The 19,778-nt window shown below is 45.4% G+C and overlaps 11 protein-coding genes and 1 non-coding gene across 12 annotated transcripts; 5 read left to right on the top strand and 7 right to left on the bottom strand.

Moving 5' to 3' along the window:
* Nucleotides 1-30: 30 nt before the first annotated feature.
* NUP188 (Nup188p) lies at nt 31-4,899 on the top strand (the record flags this gene model as incomplete). Its single annotated transcript, XM_037285481.1, has 1 exon — nt 31-4,899. The coding sequence occupies one exon, from the start codon at nt 31-33 to the stop codon at nt 4,897-4,899; it is 4,869 nt and encodes a 1,622-aa protein (XP_037141377.1).
* A 59-nt stretch (nt 4,900-4,958) lies between these two features.
* Nucleotides 4,959-6,209, bottom strand: PRP24 (U6 snRNP complex subunit PRP24; the record flags this gene model as incomplete). The annotated part of the gene is made up of 1 exon (XM_037285480.1): nt 4,959-6,209. One exon carries the CDS (start codon nt 6,207-6,209, stop codon nt 4,959-4,961), a length of 1,251 nt encoding a protein of 416 aa, XP_037141376.1.
* Nucleotides 6,210-6,435: 226 nt separating this feature from the next.
* Nucleotides 6,436-6,972, top strand: TMA23 (Tma23p; the record flags this gene model as incomplete). The annotated part of the gene is made up of 1 exon (XM_037285479.1): nt 6,436-6,972. One exon carries the CDS (start codon nt 6,436-6,438, stop codon nt 6,970-6,972), a length of 537 nt encoding a protein of 178 aa, XP_037141375.1.
* A 398-nt stretch (nt 6,973-7,370) lies between these two features.
* MDM1 (Mdm1p) lies at nt 7,371-10,799 on the top strand (the record flags this gene model as incomplete). The annotated part of the gene is made up of 1 exon (XM_037285478.1): nt 7,371-10,799. One exon carries the CDS (start codon nt 7,371-7,373, stop codon nt 10,797-10,799), a length of 3,429 nt encoding a protein of 1,142 aa, XP_037141374.1.
* Nucleotides 10,770-11,843, bottom strand: RRN9 (Rrn9p; the record flags this gene model as incomplete). Its single annotated transcript, XM_037285477.1, has 1 exon — nt 10,770-11,843. One exon carries the CDS (start codon nt 11,841-11,843, stop codon nt 10,770-10,772), a length of 1,074 nt encoding a protein of 357 aa, XP_037141373.1.
* Nucleotides 11,844-12,009: 166 nt separating this feature from the next.
* SEC65 (RNA-binding signal recognition particle subunit SEC65) lies at nt 12,010-12,798 on the top strand (the record flags this gene model as incomplete). Its single annotated transcript, XM_037285476.1, has 1 exon — nt 12,010-12,798. One exon carries the CDS (start codon nt 12,010-12,012, stop codon nt 12,796-12,798), a length of 789 nt encoding a protein of 262 aa, XP_037141372.1.
* A 98-nt stretch (nt 12,799-12,896) lies between these two features.
* HG536_0H00720 (uncharacterized protein) lies at nt 12,897-13,574 on the bottom strand (the record flags this gene model as incomplete). Its single annotated transcript, XM_037285475.1, has 1 exon — nt 12,897-13,574. The coding sequence occupies one exon, from the start codon at nt 13,572-13,574 to the stop codon at nt 12,897-12,899; it is 678 nt and encodes a 225-aa protein (XP_037141371.1).
* Nucleotides 13,575-13,973: 399 nt separating this feature from the next.
* On the top strand, nt 13,974-14,972 carry PML39 (Pml39p; the record flags this gene model as incomplete). Its single annotated transcript, XM_037285474.1, has 1 exon — nt 13,974-14,972. The coding sequence occupies one exon, from the start codon at nt 13,974-13,976 to the stop codon at nt 14,970-14,972; it is 999 nt and encodes a 332-aa protein (XP_037141370.1).
* Nucleotides 14,973-15,049: 77 nt separating this feature from the next.
* On the bottom strand, nt 15,050-15,121 carry HG536_0Htrna6Q. Its single transcript has one exon. It is a non-coding gene; the product is annotated as a tRNA-Gln (tRNA).
* A 1,357-nt stretch (nt 15,122-16,478) lies between these two features.
* HG536_0H00700 (T6SS phospholipase effector Tle1-like catalytic domain-containing protein) lies at nt 16,479-16,982 on the bottom strand (the record flags this gene model as incomplete). The annotated part of the gene is made up of 1 exon (XM_037285473.1): nt 16,479-16,982. The coding sequence occupies one exon, from the start codon at nt 16,980-16,982 to the stop codon at nt 16,479-16,481; it is 504 nt and encodes a 167-aa protein (XP_037141369.1).
* Nucleotides 16,983-17,498: 516 nt separating this feature from the next.
* SCS7 (fatty acid alpha-hydroxylase) lies at nt 17,499-18,653 on the bottom strand (the record flags this gene model as incomplete). Its single annotated transcript, XM_037285472.1, has 1 exon — nt 17,499-18,653. One exon carries the CDS (start codon nt 18,651-18,653, stop codon nt 17,499-17,501), a length of 1,155 nt encoding a protein of 384 aa, XP_037141368.1.
* A 628-nt stretch (nt 18,654-19,281) lies between these two features.
* Nucleotides 19,282-19,728, bottom strand: HG536_0H00680 (uncharacterized protein; the record flags this gene model as incomplete). The annotated part of the gene is made up of 1 exon (XM_037285471.1): nt 19,282-19,728. The coding sequence occupies one exon, from the start codon at nt 19,726-19,728 to the stop codon at nt 19,282-19,284; it is 447 nt and encodes a 148-aa protein (XP_037141367.1).
* Nucleotides 19,729-19,778: the final 50 nt, after the last annotated feature.

The following is a 19,778-nucleotide window of genomic DNA, read 5'->3' as shown; positions in this document are numbered from 1 at the left end:
CGGCATCAACTTATTTCAGCGTTGAACGCAATGACTTCCGATGTGGCTGTCGGCGACCTCTCGTTTGTTGATGTTGCATCTTTCCTTCGCTCGTATCAGCCAGGGAGAACAGGCCTGGATTCCAACCACAACGTGCTGGAACAATTCCTATTGATCAATATTTCAGCAATTGTTTGTATTTCCAGCTTTCAGGGAAACCAGGATGCGATGCAAAATTTGAAACCATTAAAATCGATAGAGTTACGAGGCTTTACATGCCAGACTATAGCTGAAAGCAGCTGCAGTCAGGCTATCTCGCTAGTTAAATTGACGGGACTTGACTATAAAGAGCTGCTTCGGGTGTTCACGCAGGCTAAATCGAAGATCTCGCCCCGCTTGACCTCCGTGCAACTGGCTCACCGAGCTTTCCAAGAGAGAAATGCAGTGCTGGATATACTGCTCTCGCTACTAAATGATAAAGAACTGGCAACTTCCCAAGAGAAAGTGATGGATACTATTATCAAGAAGAAGTCGGAAATATGCACAGATATGATAAGGCTTCTGCGAGAAATCACCCTGGACCTGTCAGCTGAGCCTGAAGATGTCAGCAGTGACCTATCAGAACGAGAAGTGGCAGAGATACTGCAACTGAAAAAATGCCAAAATCTGATTTATCTTACAAACATATTACGGGCCCTCACGATGTTGGTACTGAATGTCAGCGTACCGATTGACGTAGTGCACCTTTGGTTTGACTTTCTGAACGAGACCAGATTAAGCTTGCATACAATGTGTAGCGGGAACACTTCCATCCCAAAATTGATTTCTGCAAAAATTGAGTCCCTTATAACGTTGGTGACATTGCTGATGTTGGGACTCGATAGTACCACGCTGTCTATTGATCTCGATGCTCCATATTACCAAGATGTCGAATGTTTCAAGAAAATCAACTTGGTGTTAAAAAAAGACTTCATCAGTCCGGTTGTGCTTTATATGTGGTCGTTCATTCTTTTCTTCAAATCTTGCGCGTTCGAGGAGAACCCAGACCGAGAGGTCCAGTTCATTCAGAAAGTTTTTGCCGATGAATCAATTCATGATGTGATGACAATTTTTGCTGCGAGAGCTGAGAGTGGCGATGTTTTTGGCTCTATTAAGAAGCTTTCAGTTGCTCTTTCCGCTGAGAGCCTATATTCAGCGATAATCAGCGCGTATGTCTCTCTCTCTATTAACTTCATTCCATTAAATTCACATAGCTCTGATATGATCAAGGATGTGCTTTTAAAAGCGCCAAAGGAATTCATTGAGAGTTTCCTTTCAGATGGAGAGTTCGAGAAAAAATTGACCGTTTTGAAGGCCAAATTGCCATTAATCGATGAAGCCCTTCTGCCACTAATAAATCTTACAACAGTTCACCCTCAGTTCGCTAATTTTGAGTGGAAAAGCCTTAGTACTTACGCCGTCAAATCAAAGCTCGCCGCATTCAACTATGATATCTCTGACGGGGGTGAGGCTGCGGATTTGATTGTTCTTAAAGAGGAAACTTATGTTAAGCCTCCACTGGAGTTTGATAAAAACGTTTATCTGCCGTTACCAGAGGACACAAAAGGTAAAATATTACCGGTCGCGCCTAGTTCAGATGAAGAAGTTATTGTTTTCATCTATGAATACAGCGGTTGGGCATTACTAGGTCGGGTGCTTCAGAACATCTGCGAGCTTTATGTTAGGAACGATCGCAAGTTGAAAACGCATACACGAGATATCATGATCTCGATAATCGAGCTTACTACGCAAATTGTCTCTCCGGCTACGCCATTCGAAAGGTCAATGGAGATAATTGAGTACTTATCTGCGTCTGTAACCGAGGGCGACATTGTATCAGTCATACTAAGAATACTTGACCATTCTTTGCATAAAAGAAACTATGAGGTTGCGTCTATCTGCTCAGAGTTCCTGTTCTCCCTCTTCCCTAATTATCCTCACTTCGTATGGTCCCATATCGCGCGTTCCGATCTTCTTGATAGGTATGGGAAGACTGGGCTCGCAAGTACCATCTTAGGTTCTGTTGAATTAGCCACTGGGAAGTACGATTTCACACTTTCACTTGTCAAGTTGGCTGATGAAATGGCATCGGAGTCCATTTCGCTAGAGAGCGGCTTTTCCAGCAGAACTAAGAAAGATATTCTTGAAAAATTGACCAACTACCTGATCGATATCTTTGAAAGCTATCAATACTGGAAGTACGCTAATGTCCTACAAAGATTTGAAATGGGATATTATCTAACTTCCTTTTTTACCAAAGTGCTCTATGCAGTTTATGGCCTGGATCCAGGATCATCTCCAAGTGAAAAAGTTACTAAGACTCTATCTGTTTGTGGAACCACGATTATGGATGCTTTTCTGGGTTCACGGGCTCCTGGCGTCCGCCCAGCAAAGGCTTTGCTAAACATTTTACTTTCATTCGAAAACAGTCAAATAGCCCTTGTCGGTGATGGAGCATTTGGCTATGTCTGTTCGAGACTCGTTAAGCAATCTTTTGAGCTAGCGTCACTGTTGATCTCCTTACGTGGGCTACTAAAAATGGCCCCGAGTTCATTGGAGAAAATGATGTATGCCAGCTCACCGAAACTCGTGGACATCTACAATCTACATCCTAGTCTCAAACGACACGTTGTGAGACTATTTCATTCGCTGGTAAAAGTTCCCTGGTCCGAGAACTATTTGTTTTTACTATCTTTCCTAGGTGAAGAGCATGCAGAGATTTTACTCAACTCCATATCTTCTGATTTAGATAGCCCGCTGTCAAATCATAAGCTATCAAAAGATCTGTATATCTTCTTCGGTGCATTGATGGAGAGCAAACAAGATGGTTTGTCCATTCTATTCCTGACTGGTAGCATTGCTACAAATGAAACTCAGAGCCAGCAAGAAGAAACTATAGGTAAGACTTCGGTGTTGAGTATATTAAAGAAGAATGCTTTAAACCTCAACGCTCTTCCAGACGACGTTGCCTGTTGTTTATTGGATTCAATTGCATATGCCTTTAATACATGGGCAAACGCTAAAGATTGTGACGCTGATGCGGAATTGATATCGGTACTTCTGCATAAAGTAAAGGCATTTGCAGCGAAGGAAGTCAGATCAGTCAACGATATGAACGCTGAATTGGTCCGTTATCGACTGATATCCCGAATCGTCGAGATATTCGCATTGTATCTCTTCACCTCCTCAGAAATTGACTCTCAGATATCTTCACTTCTCAATCGTCAAGACTTGGCTCAGTTTATCAGACCATTTTTCCAACTTAATGGATACGATAAGCCTTTGCATGACTCTCTCAGCAAGAGATTTGAGGAAAAATGGCCAAAGCTGAAACTCAGCAGATTTGCTGTCACTCCGCTATACAATACAGGTATATTTTCTCAGGACTCAATATTCGCTATTTCCCTTATGGACCAGATTTTTGGAGATGATGAGAAATGGATGGGATCTGAGACGACCGATGGCTACAGGGACGAAATAATTGTGGCATCTTCAAATTTGAAATACGTCACTCATAAAATTGCGGCGGCAAAAGCCTGGGGTGCCCTTTTGACCACATTTGTTAAAAAGAATTCTCAGCCTTTGCAAGCCTCCTTCCTCGATCTAGCAGCATGTTTCCTACAGATCAATTTAGATATGGGAATAGAGGTACCTCTTTTTGCGGGGGTATATTGCGAACGATTGCAGTTGGTTTTCTACATTTTATATTCATTCCAGAAGAAAGCCGAGCCGGTGGGGGAGAAGATACTTTTCCAGCTGTTAGAACTATTAGCAGCTGTCTTCAAGACTGATGAAGTTGGATTTGTGAGCAATATTGGGCATTCGGCTAGGAAGAATTTCTATAGGCCAGTCCTTCGCTCAATTTTGCTTGTGCTAAGCTTCGTCACTACTGGCACTCACTTCATTGAAATGGAATCGGATACTCTACTGGAGCTTTTTGAGCTCTCTTTTTCCAAAGGCGTTTACTTAATATTATCAGAGATACTCTCTGACATCAGCACATCCACATCTAGCGGAAGGCAGGTTACCATCTATAACATGGAAGAGCGCGTTCAAGATCTGTTTCTGATGTTGTCCATTTTTACAACAATAAAGGCTCTGCGTCCTCCTAACAGATTCAATCTCATCATGGCTTCTTCGCTGCGAGAAGTCGGCACACTCAAGGTGATACTAAATTTATATTCCAGTTCACATCTCTTCAAATTTAACGGGGAATCGGTTTTTGGGCCTTTGACTCTTACCTTCATTTCAGAGCTGTGCACTGTGAGTCATATTGCAGAAAGCTTTATTGCCAGCGGGCTATTTGCGGTCATCCTTGAAAGTCCTCTTTCTGTAGCCATTCAGCAGGGAGGTATCCAACCGGAACGTCAGACAAACCTTCATAGCGTATGGACAAATGGAATACTCTCCGTAATTCTGTTGCTATTGAGCCAGTTTGGGGGAAAGATAATGCCTGAATGTTGTTTATTCGCGTCATATTTCAGCCAGCAAATCAGAAGCGCAATATACAGGTGGTCGGATAGCAAGCCGGCAGTATCATCTGCTCTAATCCGAGAGACGTCGCAGCTAATTCTCTTTCAGCGAATTATGCGAACGTTGGATTATCAACAGTTCCTCACGAAATCTCCTGCGAGATATGAGATTGGCGATCAACAAGAAGAGGTCGAGCTTATTGTTGGTTTAGATACTGCTCATGAACGCAAGGCATTGAAAAATACGCTCAACCGCCTTTTGACACACCCCAAATATCTAAACTCACGCATAGTTCCCACTAGCCTCGAAGAGCAGCATCTTTTAGAAAATGAGACGACAAGACTAGAATTCGTGAAAACTATTTGCAAGCACATCAAGGAATTGCAGGAATGTTTATCAGAGGCTTGATCAAATTTCTCATGGCATATGTATGTAAATATAATGAAAAATGACTGAGCATTACCTAGCTATTTGCCCAAGAACATCTTCCGAAAATCGTTATTGGACAACTTTTGCCCATCTTCGCGGTCCTCTAGTGCGGGCTTCGGAGAAGGAGTTTCATTCCCAAGCGATGGACGGTTCTGAGTTTTATCTACTTTTGGATGACGCAGATCGCTTACCGTTCCGCAATGCAGTATCTGTCTTTGAAACTCAACTCCATTCAGCGATATTATGCATTTAGCCGCTACTTGCGGCTCTTTGAACGAAACAAAGGCAGCCTGTCTATCAGTAACGAGTAGGATCTCGTTTATAGCGTCTCTAGTAGCAATAACCTTATCAAGCAGTAGCGCTTCGATCTGTGATTTGGAGGTTTTGTCGCTCAGAGGATACAAAGCGATGATTCGGTCATCAGTTAAACGGCTAGTCATGATTCTTTTAACCTTTTGCCGCTCGATAAATGCTTTTTTATCTGCCAGAATAACCTGAACTTGCTTGCCGTCCAACTTTTCGACTTGTACAGCGGCCTTCGCTGCAGATTGATCTTGGAATGTTATGAACGCGTAGCCCTCGCTTGATTCGATCTGATTGGCGGGGACTACCACTGACTCTACCGGTCCACACTCGCTGAAATGCTGTCGCAGATATTGCTCGGTCAATTGTTGCTTGCTGAGCTGTCGCACCATGACCTCTCTTCTCTCGGCAGCACCATAGTCAGTTCGTTGCGCTTTCTCCAGCGGGTTCGATTTCTTGACTACGAGACGGTAGCGCTCAATAACTCTCCCGTTCAGCTCTTCTACGGCTGTGACCACTTCCGTCGTAGAACTTACGTCCACATACGCAAATCTTCTGTTGGAATCATACCTTAAAGAAGGAAGTCGCACGCTCAGGACGACCACATTAACACTTTGCACAAGCTCTTTCACATTGCGTGCCGTATAAAAAGGTGGGAAGTTGGTCACCCAAATAGTGCAATTCTCCAACAACGACACGGTTATTTCACTTTGGCCGATCCTCTTGTATGTTTTCGTCAACGCTGTGATTGCTTCATCGTGTCTGCCGAACTGGATCCTCGCAAGCCTGCTACTTTTATCCAAAGAGTCCGACACGCTGACTTCTCTTATCTCGCCGCAATCTAGGAAGTATTTTCGTACTTTGGCTTGATTATAGCTCTTTGGAAGGTTCCTCACCAGCACTGTCGTTACTTCCCTTCTTGTGCCAGTTTTGGCACCATTTTTCTTGCTTCGTGGCAGGTCTCCACCTTCAAACAATCTTTTCATAGTCACAATTGAGACTATCCAGGTTCTTAACGCTGGATCAAGATGGTTTGGACCCTGGCATTCCGTGATGTTCGATGAGCTTGTTCAATCTGAGCTTCTCTGGGGTTTTTTAGAGTGCGATGAGCTGAAAAATTTTAGATTAACTACTAAAGAAGCTTGATCCAAGACAATTGAAGGGCCTCTCAAGCAGTCTTGTGGTCATCTAGCGGGCGGGAATTGGTTGCTAATGGACAGCAAAGAATATCTGATATCGTATGGGTGGAAGGAGGGAGAGGCACTCCGGAAAGGTGGCCTGAAAAAACCCATCTTGGTGAAGCACAAGAAGGATAAGAAGGGATTGGGGTGTGCTCCCGGTCAGGACGACAGCGAGGCGTGGTGGGAAAGATTGTTTGACGGTCAATTGAAGAATCTTGATGTGAGTTGCAGCTCGACGAGCGGAAAAATCGAGTTCAAGCAGAACGAGTCGGTAGCCACTGGCGTGTCAAAGTCTGTTTCTCCTCTTTACAGATGGTTCGTCAGAGGAGAGGGCTTGAAAGGGACCATCGGACACACTCCCCTCAAGAGCAGCGTTGTTGTCGCATCACAGAAAAGGAAGAGACATGATAAGGATGGTGAAGAGCTGAGGAAGCTCAAAAACGCCAGGAAGGAGAAGAAGAGGGAGAAGAAGGAGAAAAAGAAGCACAGAAGGGAGAAGAAACTAAAGAAGCAGAAGAGAAAAGAAGCCGAGTCACTGCGAGACGACGCGATTGCATGCAGCAGCTAAAGAGACCTTATAGATGAGACGCCCAATTATCTTGAGTGCGTTCGTTAGCTACAGGACATTTTTGTATATTATTTGCATTTATTCGGTATTGAATTTTAATGTTTAGTTGATTTTCGCGAGATTTCAAGGCGATCAAAACGTCGATAAACTACAAACACAGAATGCACAGAGCCACGGCGACCCAAGATCCCCAGACAGCATCAATTGAAAGCTGGAGGCTCAGCTAGTGGTCGATGAGAACCTTATGGCTCAATGTGGTTCAAGATGCGATTCACGTGATCTTGTGGTTATCTATGATAACACGACGTACCGATGGTTAAGAGTCTTAGACACCTCCAGGTTCGCCGAATGAATCTACTGACCGGGTACGAGGCTGCAGCTCGCTCGATTGATCTTATATGGTGAAGAATGCTTATCGAAGTCAGTTTTACGGCGTTGCTTTAACGTTAGTTCTTTGTTCTGTCACGCATAGGGTTGCGGCGATAGCGATATTGGCTGGTATCATCGGTGCGACGGTTACATTAGTTTGCATTGCGATCAAGTCATCATTTCCTGAGGTAGAGTATCCTCGCGCATCTAGACGTCTCAAGAGAACGAGTGATCCGCCTGCGAGTTCAACAACGCATCCATCGAATTGGGAGAACAGCGATTTTGCGAGGAATCATCCTGGTATTGCCAGGCAACTGGACGAGATCTCGCAGCTTTTAGTTCAGAACTATGTCAGCAGCTGGTTTCAGCATATCGATGCAGCGGGCGCTTCTGGATTTGAAGAAGCCGTGAAGGAAACAGTACGTGGATCGGTAGCCAAGCTAGGTTCATTGTTAGAGCATATGGATGGAACGGGCTTGCTGGTATTAAAGCTGGTGCCTCTTCTTACGAAACACTTTGAAGCCTTCCGCGTTGCCAGGCGAGCAGTGCAGGATGATAGGGCATCGGCAGGTAACACGGAGCTGCAACTTGCAGTTGAGTACAATAAGCTGCGCAAGTTACATCATTGTTTGTCACTGAGGCCTAGCTCTTTAGCTCATGACGTTGAGGTACATTTGACAGCTAAAATGGAGAAGCTGCTACCTTTCCTAATCGACGAGAAGGAATTAAGCTCAACTTTTGTATTCATTTTGTTGAGGGATATCCTGGCCATGTGCGCACTCAAACCGCTAGTCATGAAACTGTCAAATGCAGATTTTTGGAATCTGGCAATGATCTCGATCTCAGATAAAGTGCTGGAGGAGCAAGACCAAGTTTCGCAAGTCAGAAGATTCCTATCTAGAGAGTTGGAAGTGCAGAATAGTGACGCGGTGAAGGCGGCCAGTATCAATACCGTAAGCCATGTCGAGCAGGAACTGAGACCAGGAATTACAGGCACACAATTCGAACTCTACTTGAGACAGATAAGTCAACTTAGCTCTGTCGAAAATCTACAAAAGGAGCGGCTCTCAATTGTTGCGAAGCTGCTGCGCCTTAGAAACGATAAGAGCGTTCTAAACTCCTCAGATTACCAGAAAAGATTGTTGCTATCTTTGAATTTACTGCAAACAAGACTGAGATCTGTTGACTCAAGAGGCACATCGACAAAGCGCTATGCGTATACCGTCAATTTGGCCGATGCTATGAAGATTGCTGACCAGTTCGAGAGTTTCCTGAAGACCGTTAAGCTAACTGATATTCTACAGGAACCGAAATGCTCAATCTATTTCGAGAAATTTTTGACGATAAAATTGTACAGACGTGGATTATGTTACCTCAATTTTTGGAAGTTGACCGAAAACATGAGAAATCCGCTTGAAGATGCGCATGAAGGCCTTATCGTCACGATCTCTCCTTGGGAAATTGCGCAACTGCGGGAGACTGCTTTGCAATTTTTTCAGAACGAGCAATTAGAGTTCATGAGGATGTTGGATCCTGGCCTTGTCACGAATATTTTACTTTTCATAAAAGATACCGGTAGCGATACAAACCGTACTTTCCCTCTGGCTAGGAGAAGTATCCTGCTGTTGCAAAGTGAAGCTCAGAGAATTCTGGAAGATGATTTTTTCCAAACTTTCAAAGGCTCAAATATCTTTTTGGACATGATGGCGAGCGCAGATTTTTCTGACACTGAATCCTACGCCAGGATTGTTGCTGAGTCGCAATTCCGCGAGCTTTTAGCGAGCCCCAGAACACAAGATCGTTTGACCGCTATCAGAGTGTTTACCAATCCTGAAGTTGAGAACGCCATTGAAGATATATTGAACAGAACTTCAAGTGAAAGAGAGCGTGGTTATATTAAGGTTCAGCAGAATGGTGAGATGAAAGGCAATCCGTTGGAGATCAATGACATAGAGCTTTATAAGGATACGCTCTTTCGGGATGAAGACGAAGATAACGAGGCGCTTAGTTTAAGAAAGCGTAGCGCGGCACCAGACGAAGTGCACGGTCCTCACCTGGTTGAAAATGAGTCAATCGGTGGCTCGCTTCAAAAGTTCGCGGATTTGAAAGACGAAATTGCGCGACTGACGGTCTCAGTAGACCAAATTGACAAACAGCTTGAACTATTGAATCATTTCATTTTAAAAGCTGAGTTAACCAACAATCAGAAACAGTTAAAGCTGCTGCGAAAATCGCAACTTGCTTTGATAAGGGATATGGACAACAAGGAGCTTTTAAAGCAACAGCTCATCATCTGCCAGAATGCCAACAGCCTTTATAAGAAAACGAAGGTTGCAATCAAATCCTATTTTGTAGACAGTAGCCACAATGATGGGCGAGCGGTCGTTTACTACTTAATTAGTGTTGAGCACATTAACAAGGGTCAGGTTGCGACGTGGACCGTCCCAAGACGATTCAACGAATTTTACAATCTGCATAATTACATGAAGGCGAAGTATAAAAGTTCACTGAAAAGCGTTAGACATAGGGAATCATTTCCAAAAAAAGTGTCACTATTCCTGAGTCTTCAAACAAGAGAAATGCTGCGTCGAGAGCGGAAAATAAAGCTAGAAAGATACATCAGAACACTGCTTAAACTACCAGAGATATGTCAAGACGATCTACTTAGGAAGTTTTTGACTGACTCTACTGCATTTAGCGAATCAAGCATCATTATAACTTCAATCAACTCGAAAGAAGCGAAAGAAAGCAGCAGCGCGGAGGGCTCTATTCGTTCCTTGACTCCGGAGAATGATGTAATACGACAGAACAACTCATCTTGCGCAGCAGTCGCATTAGACGCAAGTGATGAAAACGATGACGAATTTAGCTTCTTCGAGGATGGACGAAGTTCTATCGAGAGTAATGACATTCAAACAAACGAACACGATAGAACTTTCGTAAAAGCAATTTGTGACATGTTCATCTCTGTATTTTTGCTGAACAAGGCGAATACTGGGTGGCTCAGAGGGCGGGCAATTGTTACAATTTTACAGCAATTGATGGGCAGTGCTATTGAGAAGTATATCGTGGATACTATGGCCAGACTAACCTCAGAATCTCAGATATCTGGTTTTCTTACGCTGCTGAAGGACAAACTGCGGGAGAATGGCGTAAGAAGAAATGAAAGAAGCAAGCCTGAGCGCTTGCCGGCAGAAATAGAAAGAACTAGAGCAAGATCCAAAATTATGTTCAAATGCTTATTTACCGAAGTTTGTGGAAAAGTGGTCGGATTAAAGAATGCACAGGAAGCGGCTGCTCTGCTTCATGAAATGGCTCAAAACTCATACCTGACTACCAGTCTACTTTTGGAGATTCTCGATACGCTTTACGAGGAATTGCTACTGTGCAGTAGGCAGATAAGCTGTGACACTCAGTCACCGAAAAGTTCACCTGTTGAGACGCGGAATCTTGACTAAGCAATCTTCCTGAGTGTACGAATCAATATCCGGATCATCGCGGGCATGAATTTCCTGTTCGTATGATTTGGCGGCCTGTACGCTGAAAAAGGATTTCTTACTCAGATTTTGATCGATAGATCTCTTGCTGATTTTCCTAAGGTGGATCTTATCACTGGCTAGCAATCTCTTGTCCTTAAGCAGTTTTTCCAACGCAACGTAATCGTCCCTTGACCCCTTCATAGCGCTAAGACAAGACTTACTGGGTGCTGTTGATTTGAAGCTCCTGATCACCGACTTCGGCAGCTTGTAGCGGCTCTTATCGAACGAGGACGGAATATCATTGAAAAGCTCCAAGGATTTCACGTAGATTTCCTCCATGTCTTCTCCCATTTCGCAGCCTCTTGCGATAATGTCATGGTACGTTAGTTCCGTGCGGTTGCTGGCTTTCACTTTGTCATTGCTGGCCTGCGACACAGTCAACTGCTGCGACGACTGCGCTTGCTGGATCTCAATTTTGTTTCTGGCCGCAATCTTGTTATGAATCCCATTGAAAAAGTGGTCCAGCTTCCACATAACGTGGTCTGAAAGCTCCTTTGGCATAGCCATCTTGTCGACGTCCAGCGCTACCTCTGCCTTGGCCGCCGATTGCGCCAAGCTATGCTGCCAGAATGAATCCAATTCCATACGTAACATGTTGCTTGCGTGAACAAGAGCCTTGGCTGATATTTCACCGGGCTCGAGCTCGCTATCCTGCCGCTCGCCATAGTTATCGTCCTCGTATAGTCTGTTAACCTGCGGATCCACCACCGTTCTAGGATCAGGCCAACGAGTCCAATTGTCCCTGATATGCGTTCTCACAAACCGATCAATTTCCAAGCCATGCTTCCTTTCATTCGCCCTGTAAAGAAGGTTTTTCAGAAGATAAGATGAGTATAAATGCAGAGCAAGATCCGATCTATGAGACTGTTCTAGCGAGTCCAGCAATTCGTTAGCCGTCTTGACAACTTCTTGATCGATGGGCCTTCCTTCACTACCAGCACCATCATCCTCGCTATCGCTCATTGACTCATCTAATGGCCTCTTATAGTCTTAAATACTGATTTACATGTCTAAGTTCTTGAAGTGCCCTTCGCTTAATACAAAGTAAAAAACTTCAACACTCTTAGCATTATAAAGGCCAATAGGAAGGACATTAGCCAGCTCAGATATCTTTCAGCCTGTTTGCAGAATGCCCAAGATTGAGGAAGTAGAAGACTACGATGATATCGATAACCTCGAGATGGATTTGGCGGAGCTGGACCCGTCATTGAGAACACCTATAGCACCGAAGATTACTCCGACTGTTGTGAGAAGCCAGGATGGTGAGCGTCAGACGGTGGCAGAGTCTAGCAGAAACCAGGTCAGTTTTATCAATCCCGAAACCGGCAAAGTTGAGGGCAGCGCCCAAATATCGAAGGAAGAACTGGAAGAGGTGAAGGGCTTCCAGGTGCTGTATCCCTGCTATTTCGACAAGAGGAGATCACACAGGGAGGGGAGACGCGTTCCGCTGAAACTGGCGGTCGAGAACCCGCTTGCGAAGACCGTGGCTGATGCAGTTCGCAGCTTGGGACTGCTCTGCATCTTCGAAGGCGAGAAGACGCATCCGCAGGACTTCGGCAATCCTGGCAGAGTGCGTGTATTGCTGAAGGAGGACGGGCGATTGGTTCCATCGGCTGCCGGGTATAAGGGTGGCAAGAGACAGCTGATGGTCCAGATCGCAGAGTACCTGATCAAGCACCCGACGACACCGGAGAGCCTGAGGGAGATCCCATACGGCCCCGAGTTCGACGGTATTGAGTTCAGGAGAGTGCCAATGGTCAAGGGTTTCAAGATGAACGACATAGTGCCGCTGCACAGTCCCTTCTTGCTAGGACATCCCATGACCAAATCAATTTACGACACCGCTAAGCCAGCAGCCGCAGCTCCAGAGAAACAATTCAAGGCGATGAAGAACAAATTCAAGGTTATAAGAAGGTAGTTTTACATAGCTAGATGGCCAAGCGTAAAAGAGAGAATTGTATCAATAAATAAAGTCATAGTACACCGAGGAAACTCAAACCATGAGCGCGCCACAAATCATAGCACACCGTAGGTTTGGCGATACTGCTCGATCTCCTTCTTCTCTTCAGGTGAAATTCTGCCATCCAAGTAATTAATGATGTGAGTCAAAGAGACAATGTTCAGCACTGGGATGCCGTATCTTTTGCTAACCGACTGCGTGGCGCTCAGACCCTCCCGGTCATCGGTACTGACCACCTCCTGCCTGTCCAATGCGATGATGGATCCGACGACCTGGCCGTTGGCCTGCGCAATGATCTGGAACGCCTCGTTGATCGCCGTACCCGCGGTCATCACGTCATCGATGATCAAGATCCTCTTGCCTTCAAGGGAAGCACCAACGATGTTACCACCTTCACCGTGGTCCTTGGCCTCCTTCCTGTTGAAAGCATACTGGATATCCTGGAACTTCGAGCCGCCAATTTCTGCCAACTTGACGCACACGATCGCCGCTAGCGGAATCCCCTTGTAAGCTGGGCCGAAGATCACATCGAACTTCAAATCCGATTGAATGATCGCAATCGCGTACGCGGTAGCCAAGTTCGAGAGCAGTTTGCCAGTGTTGAACAACCCCAGATTGAAGAAATATGGCGACTTTCTGCCGGATTTCAGCGTGAAAGACCCAAATCTCAAAGCTTGACTTTCCACAGCCAAATCGAGGAAATTCTTTTGATAATCTTCTAGAACCGCAGGCATTGCTTAATAACGTCTAATAACTTGCGAGGAATAAACTCACGCCAACAAAAGAACTAGCTTGGACGACAGGTGAAAGGCAGCAACAAGTTGAGCTCGATGGTTCCACAACGACTTTACCAAAAAAAACCAGGAAAAAGATATTAAACACAGAAAAACTGGAGCTAAATTCGAATTGACCTCTGAATCAAATTAACACGATATAGATCAAATCTTCAAACTCTAACTTTGACTGAGTCCTGCCAGATGTTGAGATTTCTTAAGACTCAGCATAGTATGGGCGATCCTGCAAAATTTTCAAGAGATCGCCTAAGACGGGAAACCGATAAGGCCAAAGCCCATCGGAAATGGCGGTGTAGTCGGTGAAGGAGAGCTTGCTGGAGGTCAATTGCAGGCGAAAAGATGGATCCCGATGTCAGCGACCGTTTGGAAGTTGTTCGGAGAAAATTGGACGTCGGGGAGTGCGGTACGAGGCGACACAAGGGATGGTCCCCTGGTAGTGATGAGCATGCGAGAGGGATACTCAAGAAATGGAGGTATAGGTCTAGAAGGGTTCCAGAAGGGCGTGGTAGTCCGTGGAATAGGTTTCTGCCGCGAAAGCTGCAGAGGCTGACGCCTCTTCACGACGATTTGGTGGAACTTGCCGTGCGGGAGTGGCATGGAGCCCGTCTGTGTAATCTGCAGGAGCTCCTGGAACGGTGTAGCGGGATCCAGGACGGCTCCCGCAGCGTGGTTGTGGAATGGGACGCGAAGTGGATCAATCCGCTGTCGCTGGCGTCTAAGGGATGGGAGTTTTCGTCGAGCGACCACAAGGGCAGGATGGTTTGCCGGTGCCAGTCGTGTCGTAAGACCATAGTTCTGGATTTGCGCCTCGAAGAGGCGTCGAGTGAGTACTTGCGCCAGTCGTACTGGGTAAATGGGGTCTCCAAGGGCCACAGTGCGTGCTGCCCTTGGAGGAACGTCCAGTTCGATCTCGAAAAGGAATACTATTTGCACAAGTCCAATCTGGTTCATGACATCGAAAGGATAAAGAAGGCTGTCTCGAAACCCTGCAGTGCTTCAAAGGCGGAAAAGTGTCCTGGAACTTTTCCCGCAGATCAATTAACACAGCTAAAGAAGGTTTTCCATTACAACGGCGACGACCAGCTTTTGTCGCTGCTAGTTCGAGGATATGAACCTATTGGGGACGCCGTGGTACGCTGCTCGGCGTGTTTCCGCAACGCATTTCTGCGCAATTGCTCAGCACTCAACTACCACGAATCTTGGTGCAGGTATCGCGAGGAGAACAAGCTAGCTGAGATGATCTTGAGCTCGCTTCCGCTGGACCTCGAAAGCTGCGGGAAGCCAGATAGCGTAGAGAAAAGATTACATAATTTGGAGACGTATCTCGAAGAGCTTTAATCGAACTGCCTGGCCCAAAGAGAGCCCAGATGCACTTTCAGCGGTCTCTGTTTGAAAGATAATGAGAAGTAAAAAGAAGGTCCTACCCGGACTCGAACCGGGGTTGTTCGGATCAGAACCGAAAGTGATAACCACTACACTATAAGACCTGATAACTTGTTGAAAGATGACTTTCACAATCCGATATGCACTAAGCCTGCCAAGATTAAACTGCCTGCTATTCCAGAGGGCAAGGACGTCGTTGTCAAATGGCAAGGTAAACCGGTGTTCATTAGACACAGAGCTGCACATGAAATTCAGGAGGCTAACCAGGTCGACATGTCTGCTCTAAATGACCATCAAGCCGACTTCGACAGAGTCAAAGACCAGAATGGCTGATCATGTTGGGTATCTGTACCCACCTGGGCTGTGTGCCTATTAGTGAGGCAGGTGATTTCGGTGGTTGGTTCTGCCCTTGTCACGGTTCTCATTATGATATCTCTGGTAGAATTAGAAAAGGTCCAGCTCCATTGAACCTGGAAATCCCACAATATGAATTCGAAGGTGGTAAGTCAAAACTAATTGTTGGTTAAGCAAGTATGAATGAACTTATTGCTAAATTTTGAGTGAACGAGAAGCGCGAGCATGTTATCCTTCTGTCTATAAATCTATTTATTACATTCGTCTCTGATCAAACTTTCAACCTCTGATTCACATACATTCAAAAATGAAGATGCGACTCACACATAAGGGTTTTTCTGCAGCAATTCACTAAGATCATCTGGAAACTCTTGCCAACACGTTGCCGCCCAGCGGTCAAACTGCTTCCTCATGGCTAGATAGCGAATCTCGGCGCTCTGTTTAGTGACAATCATGGCTAGGTCTTCTGTAGGTAGCAACGACTGCACTGGCATCTTGATATCGCTCACGGTTTACCGTGGGATCAAGGGGCAATGCTCTGGTGTTTATATTCGTAACCGGGTCTGTCTTCAAGTCAAGCTCCTCGAACTCTCTGAGTAGTTCTCTTGCATAGCTGGGTACGTTTGAGGGCCGATACCTCTGATCATACTTGATGCGCCAAAATACTGACCAATGCAGGTCACGATTGAGCGCCACATATCTATGCCGGCCAAGGTTGGGCTTATAAGCATTTTCCCATTTTCCTGCCTGGGTTTCTATCCTTAGGCCTATGGGGATAAGCTCTAGGACCCATCATAAGAAAGTCTCGAACTTGCTCATGCCTTTGCACTTTTCACTATAAGGCTCTCGAGCAGCCTCTTGCTCAGTTAAAGTCTCTGTCTCTCTCATTCACGGAGATCAGCCAACATCTTTCCAGACCAGCTTACGGCAGAAGAGGCTATCCGAGAGCTAGTTGCAATATCTGGACTTTCAGTATTTTAATCCCTTGGTTGAAAGTAAGCTTGTCATGCATTGTCGAGAATAACGAGCCTATATTAGTATGCTTTGAAGCGAAAGAGGTGACTGAGCCAGGTTTGAACTACACTCCAAGTTTAAACGCTTCAGCAATCATCCAGCGCATAGAAAAATTCGATAAATCTTCTCTGGTTGTGCAATCAGCCCCCAACCGCCTCCAATATCTGAATGATCACCGGGAAACCATTTCTCGATCAAATCCGGGCTCACACCCGTTCTCGTGTCAGTTGAGCGGTTTCTACTTTCAAACTCATCTTGATTCACAGCGTCAATATTTGGAACGTCAGTGGTGGGCTGGTTCAACATGGGATACGGAACAAATAATTGCTGCTTGAATTTACCCTTTCTTTCATCAAGAGAGACTGCGTGCCTTACGTGGTCAGCTATCGCGCTTCTTTGCGTACAAGGAAACAGCTTGTTGCGTAAAATACCTACCGAGTTAACAGAATCCCATAAACCTTGAAAATGGATGCGAACTTCATAGCTCCGAGAGAAGGTTCTTTTGAATTCATCTGCCAGCGTACTGGAGTAATGCGGTTGACAAGGTTGTTCAGAAAATTCCCACTTCTCGTATATTCTCCATGCCATGCTTAACATTCCGGTTAGCCCTCGATTTAGTCAATTTCCTTCTAATATCAACCACTGGATCGAAATCTGCTTCGGTACCTACGCCTGGCTGATAATAGCACATCTGGATTTTATCATCGTCATTCTTTAGCATCTGATAAAGCTTCAATACGTTGGATATTGGCTGAGGTCCAAATTCTCGCCCGTTCCATAGAACATAGTATGAGATTTTTATGCGTTTTGGCACCCATGTTAATTTGAGACGCTGGAAGGGATAAACACTCATGAATAACAACTTGAAAGCTGCTGAAGTGTACCAGCTAAGCTGCTGAGCTGTCGGACAACTTTTTATAATATTAAAAGTATTTTGTGACGCAAAGCTCAATTGGCGTCAAAGACGCCCATACACCTCCAACTAGACCCAGTGAAGAGTTGGGCTTGGACCAAGTACCGAACCATGGGATAATGTCTTTAAATAGGCCATAATGTATAAGTTTACTTACCACCAGCTTATACCAGAGCTCCAGTTGTGGTTAGGACAACAAATTACTCGTACTTCATCTGGGAAACAGGGGAGTTTGGTGCCAAATAGGTTCCGAAAACCTTGTCCCAGAACCACGAAGTAACACCGAAACCCAGCTGGTAGTTTTTGTAGTGATGTTCCAAATGATACTTCTTCAATCTGCGCATGTAAGGAGGCAACTTCGAATGGTGCAAGAAATAATGGGTCAAATCGTAGCAAACGTAACCGAACAGGCCACCAGCGAAGCCCGCATACGCAACATACAGAGGCAGCAATCTGAACACCAGTTTGTAGAAAGGCGCACACAAAATGACGAACAGAGATGGTGGCATAACCAAACGGTATCTGTCCATTGGCAAGTAATGGTGAACACCGTGCAGGAGGAAATGCAAAGCGAAGAATATGTTGTGTTCTGGTATCCAGTCATCCAAATGGAATAAGAATCTGTGCAGTCCGTATTCGATCAAGGTCCATACAATAACACCGACACAGAAGAAAAACACTGTGAACACTGGGTTCATATGCTTGAAAGCAACAGCTACATTGTACAACACCACTGGCAGCCAAACAATTGGAATAACGTACCAGGCGGTCTTGGAGAGCGGCTCCAAGAAGTTCCCAAACAAGGGAGCCGAGCCCTTACCGTAATGCCTGGGCCTGTGGATCTGGTCGATGTAGAAATCTCTTGTGTAGTTGCCAAAAAGCACCTGGGGCAGCAGAGCCTTGTTCAGATCCAAGAAATGGTGTCTCTTGAAATCCTTGTTGTAATCAGTAGCGATACTTAGCTTGTCCTCTGTTGGTAGGTCGCTGACAAAAGTCGTAGAGTCAAACGTCTCATCAGCACCGGCAAGCTTAACTTCAACCTTGTGACTTGGATTACTCAACAGCTTCTTCTCCTCGTCCTCTGTAGCTAGATAACCCACCAGATAGTCTTCATCCAAGATTTCGTAAGCAGACTCGCTATGCTCATGGATAGTCTTGTTCTTCAAAACCTCAGTAATATCCTCGCCAGCATGATCCAGGATATACTTGGGGCCACCAGGATGTTCATTAAGGAACCTACTAACGTCGTAAATCTTTCGGTGAGAAACCGTCACCCAACAGTTGTCCGCAGTATTATGTTCCGAGACCTGCTTCCTGGAGAAAAGTTGTAGCGTCTTCGACTGATCTACCGACATATTTGTGTTGCTGAGCCAGATTTACCGCAAGATTCAACTACGAGATCGACACTAGCCACTAGTCTAGCCTCCCTATATATACGAATCAAATTTTTCTTTGGTGCCAGGTTTCTTCAGCCTACTAAGACCGCGTCAGCGCTGCAGAGGAAAAATATCGTGGTTGCACTGTAAGGTTACAACAAACCGATAGCCATTTTAGTCAGAACGAATATGGTCGATATCGGATCAAGGAATAATGGCATTAGGAGACGCAGAGCATACATAATTTTGGCTTGGCCTCTAATGGAAGTAGCTACACGATAGGGGGCGATTTGGGCGCCGCATACCCCGGCGTCAGTAATTCGTGGCGGCACGGAACGCAGCGGAGGGAACCTGCCGATGGCCTGGATACACGGTGTTGCTTCAGACATATTATTGGTGCCTGAATCGCGCTAGAAAAATATGCCGCAGGCAGCGTAGCAGCTGTATATCACTAAACGACGCGAGCCTGGAGCTGTAATGTGAGGAAGGAAAAACAATAATGGTAATGACTGTTTCTATATGCAAAAAGGTGACTTCGTATTCGTCTTATTTATGTGAATTTCTATCCGTGGGTCCAAAAAACTTGTCTCTGAGACCTCGATCTCGCTCATGAACTATTAGCTTCAACAAAATCTCTAACGTTGGTAATCAGGTGTTCGTATTCCTTGTCAAGGATGAGGACCATCATGCCATCGCTGGTTATCTCATATTTGATGTGTCCCTCGTTCGGTATACAGATGTCTTCGTCGAACTTGTCAAACCACTTGTTCAGGGCATCCAGCTCGTCAACCGTGAAGGGAAGAACCAACTCTTCGACGAATTCATGTATCTTTTTCGTTTCTTGCTCATCGGATCCTTCCGCCGGCTCATCCGCTTCCATCGCCTCCTCCAAAAGAATAATCATATGATAGAGATTGTCATTGTCGCCCATGGTACCGCAGTGGTCCGGCAGGCTGGCAATTGTTTGATGCAGTCTTGAATGGATGGGTCTGCCGTGAAGTATATCTTCCAAATTTTTAAGTTCTGTAGCGACGTATTCGTCTGGGACGACCATAATACCGTTCTGGTCTGGCAAGAAGGTCGAGATGGCTTCAGCTGGACGGT

Source organism: Torulaspora globosa, chromosome 8 (assembly GCF_014133895.1).
Source record: "Torulaspora globosa chromosome 8, complete sequence".
NCBI classification, from domain to species: Eukaryota; Fungi; Ascomycota; class Saccharomycetes; order Saccharomycetales; family Saccharomycetaceae; genus Torulaspora; species Torulaspora globosa.
Note: the sequence above shows the minus strand (reverse complement) of the source record. Positions and strands in the feature narration are given on the sequence as shown.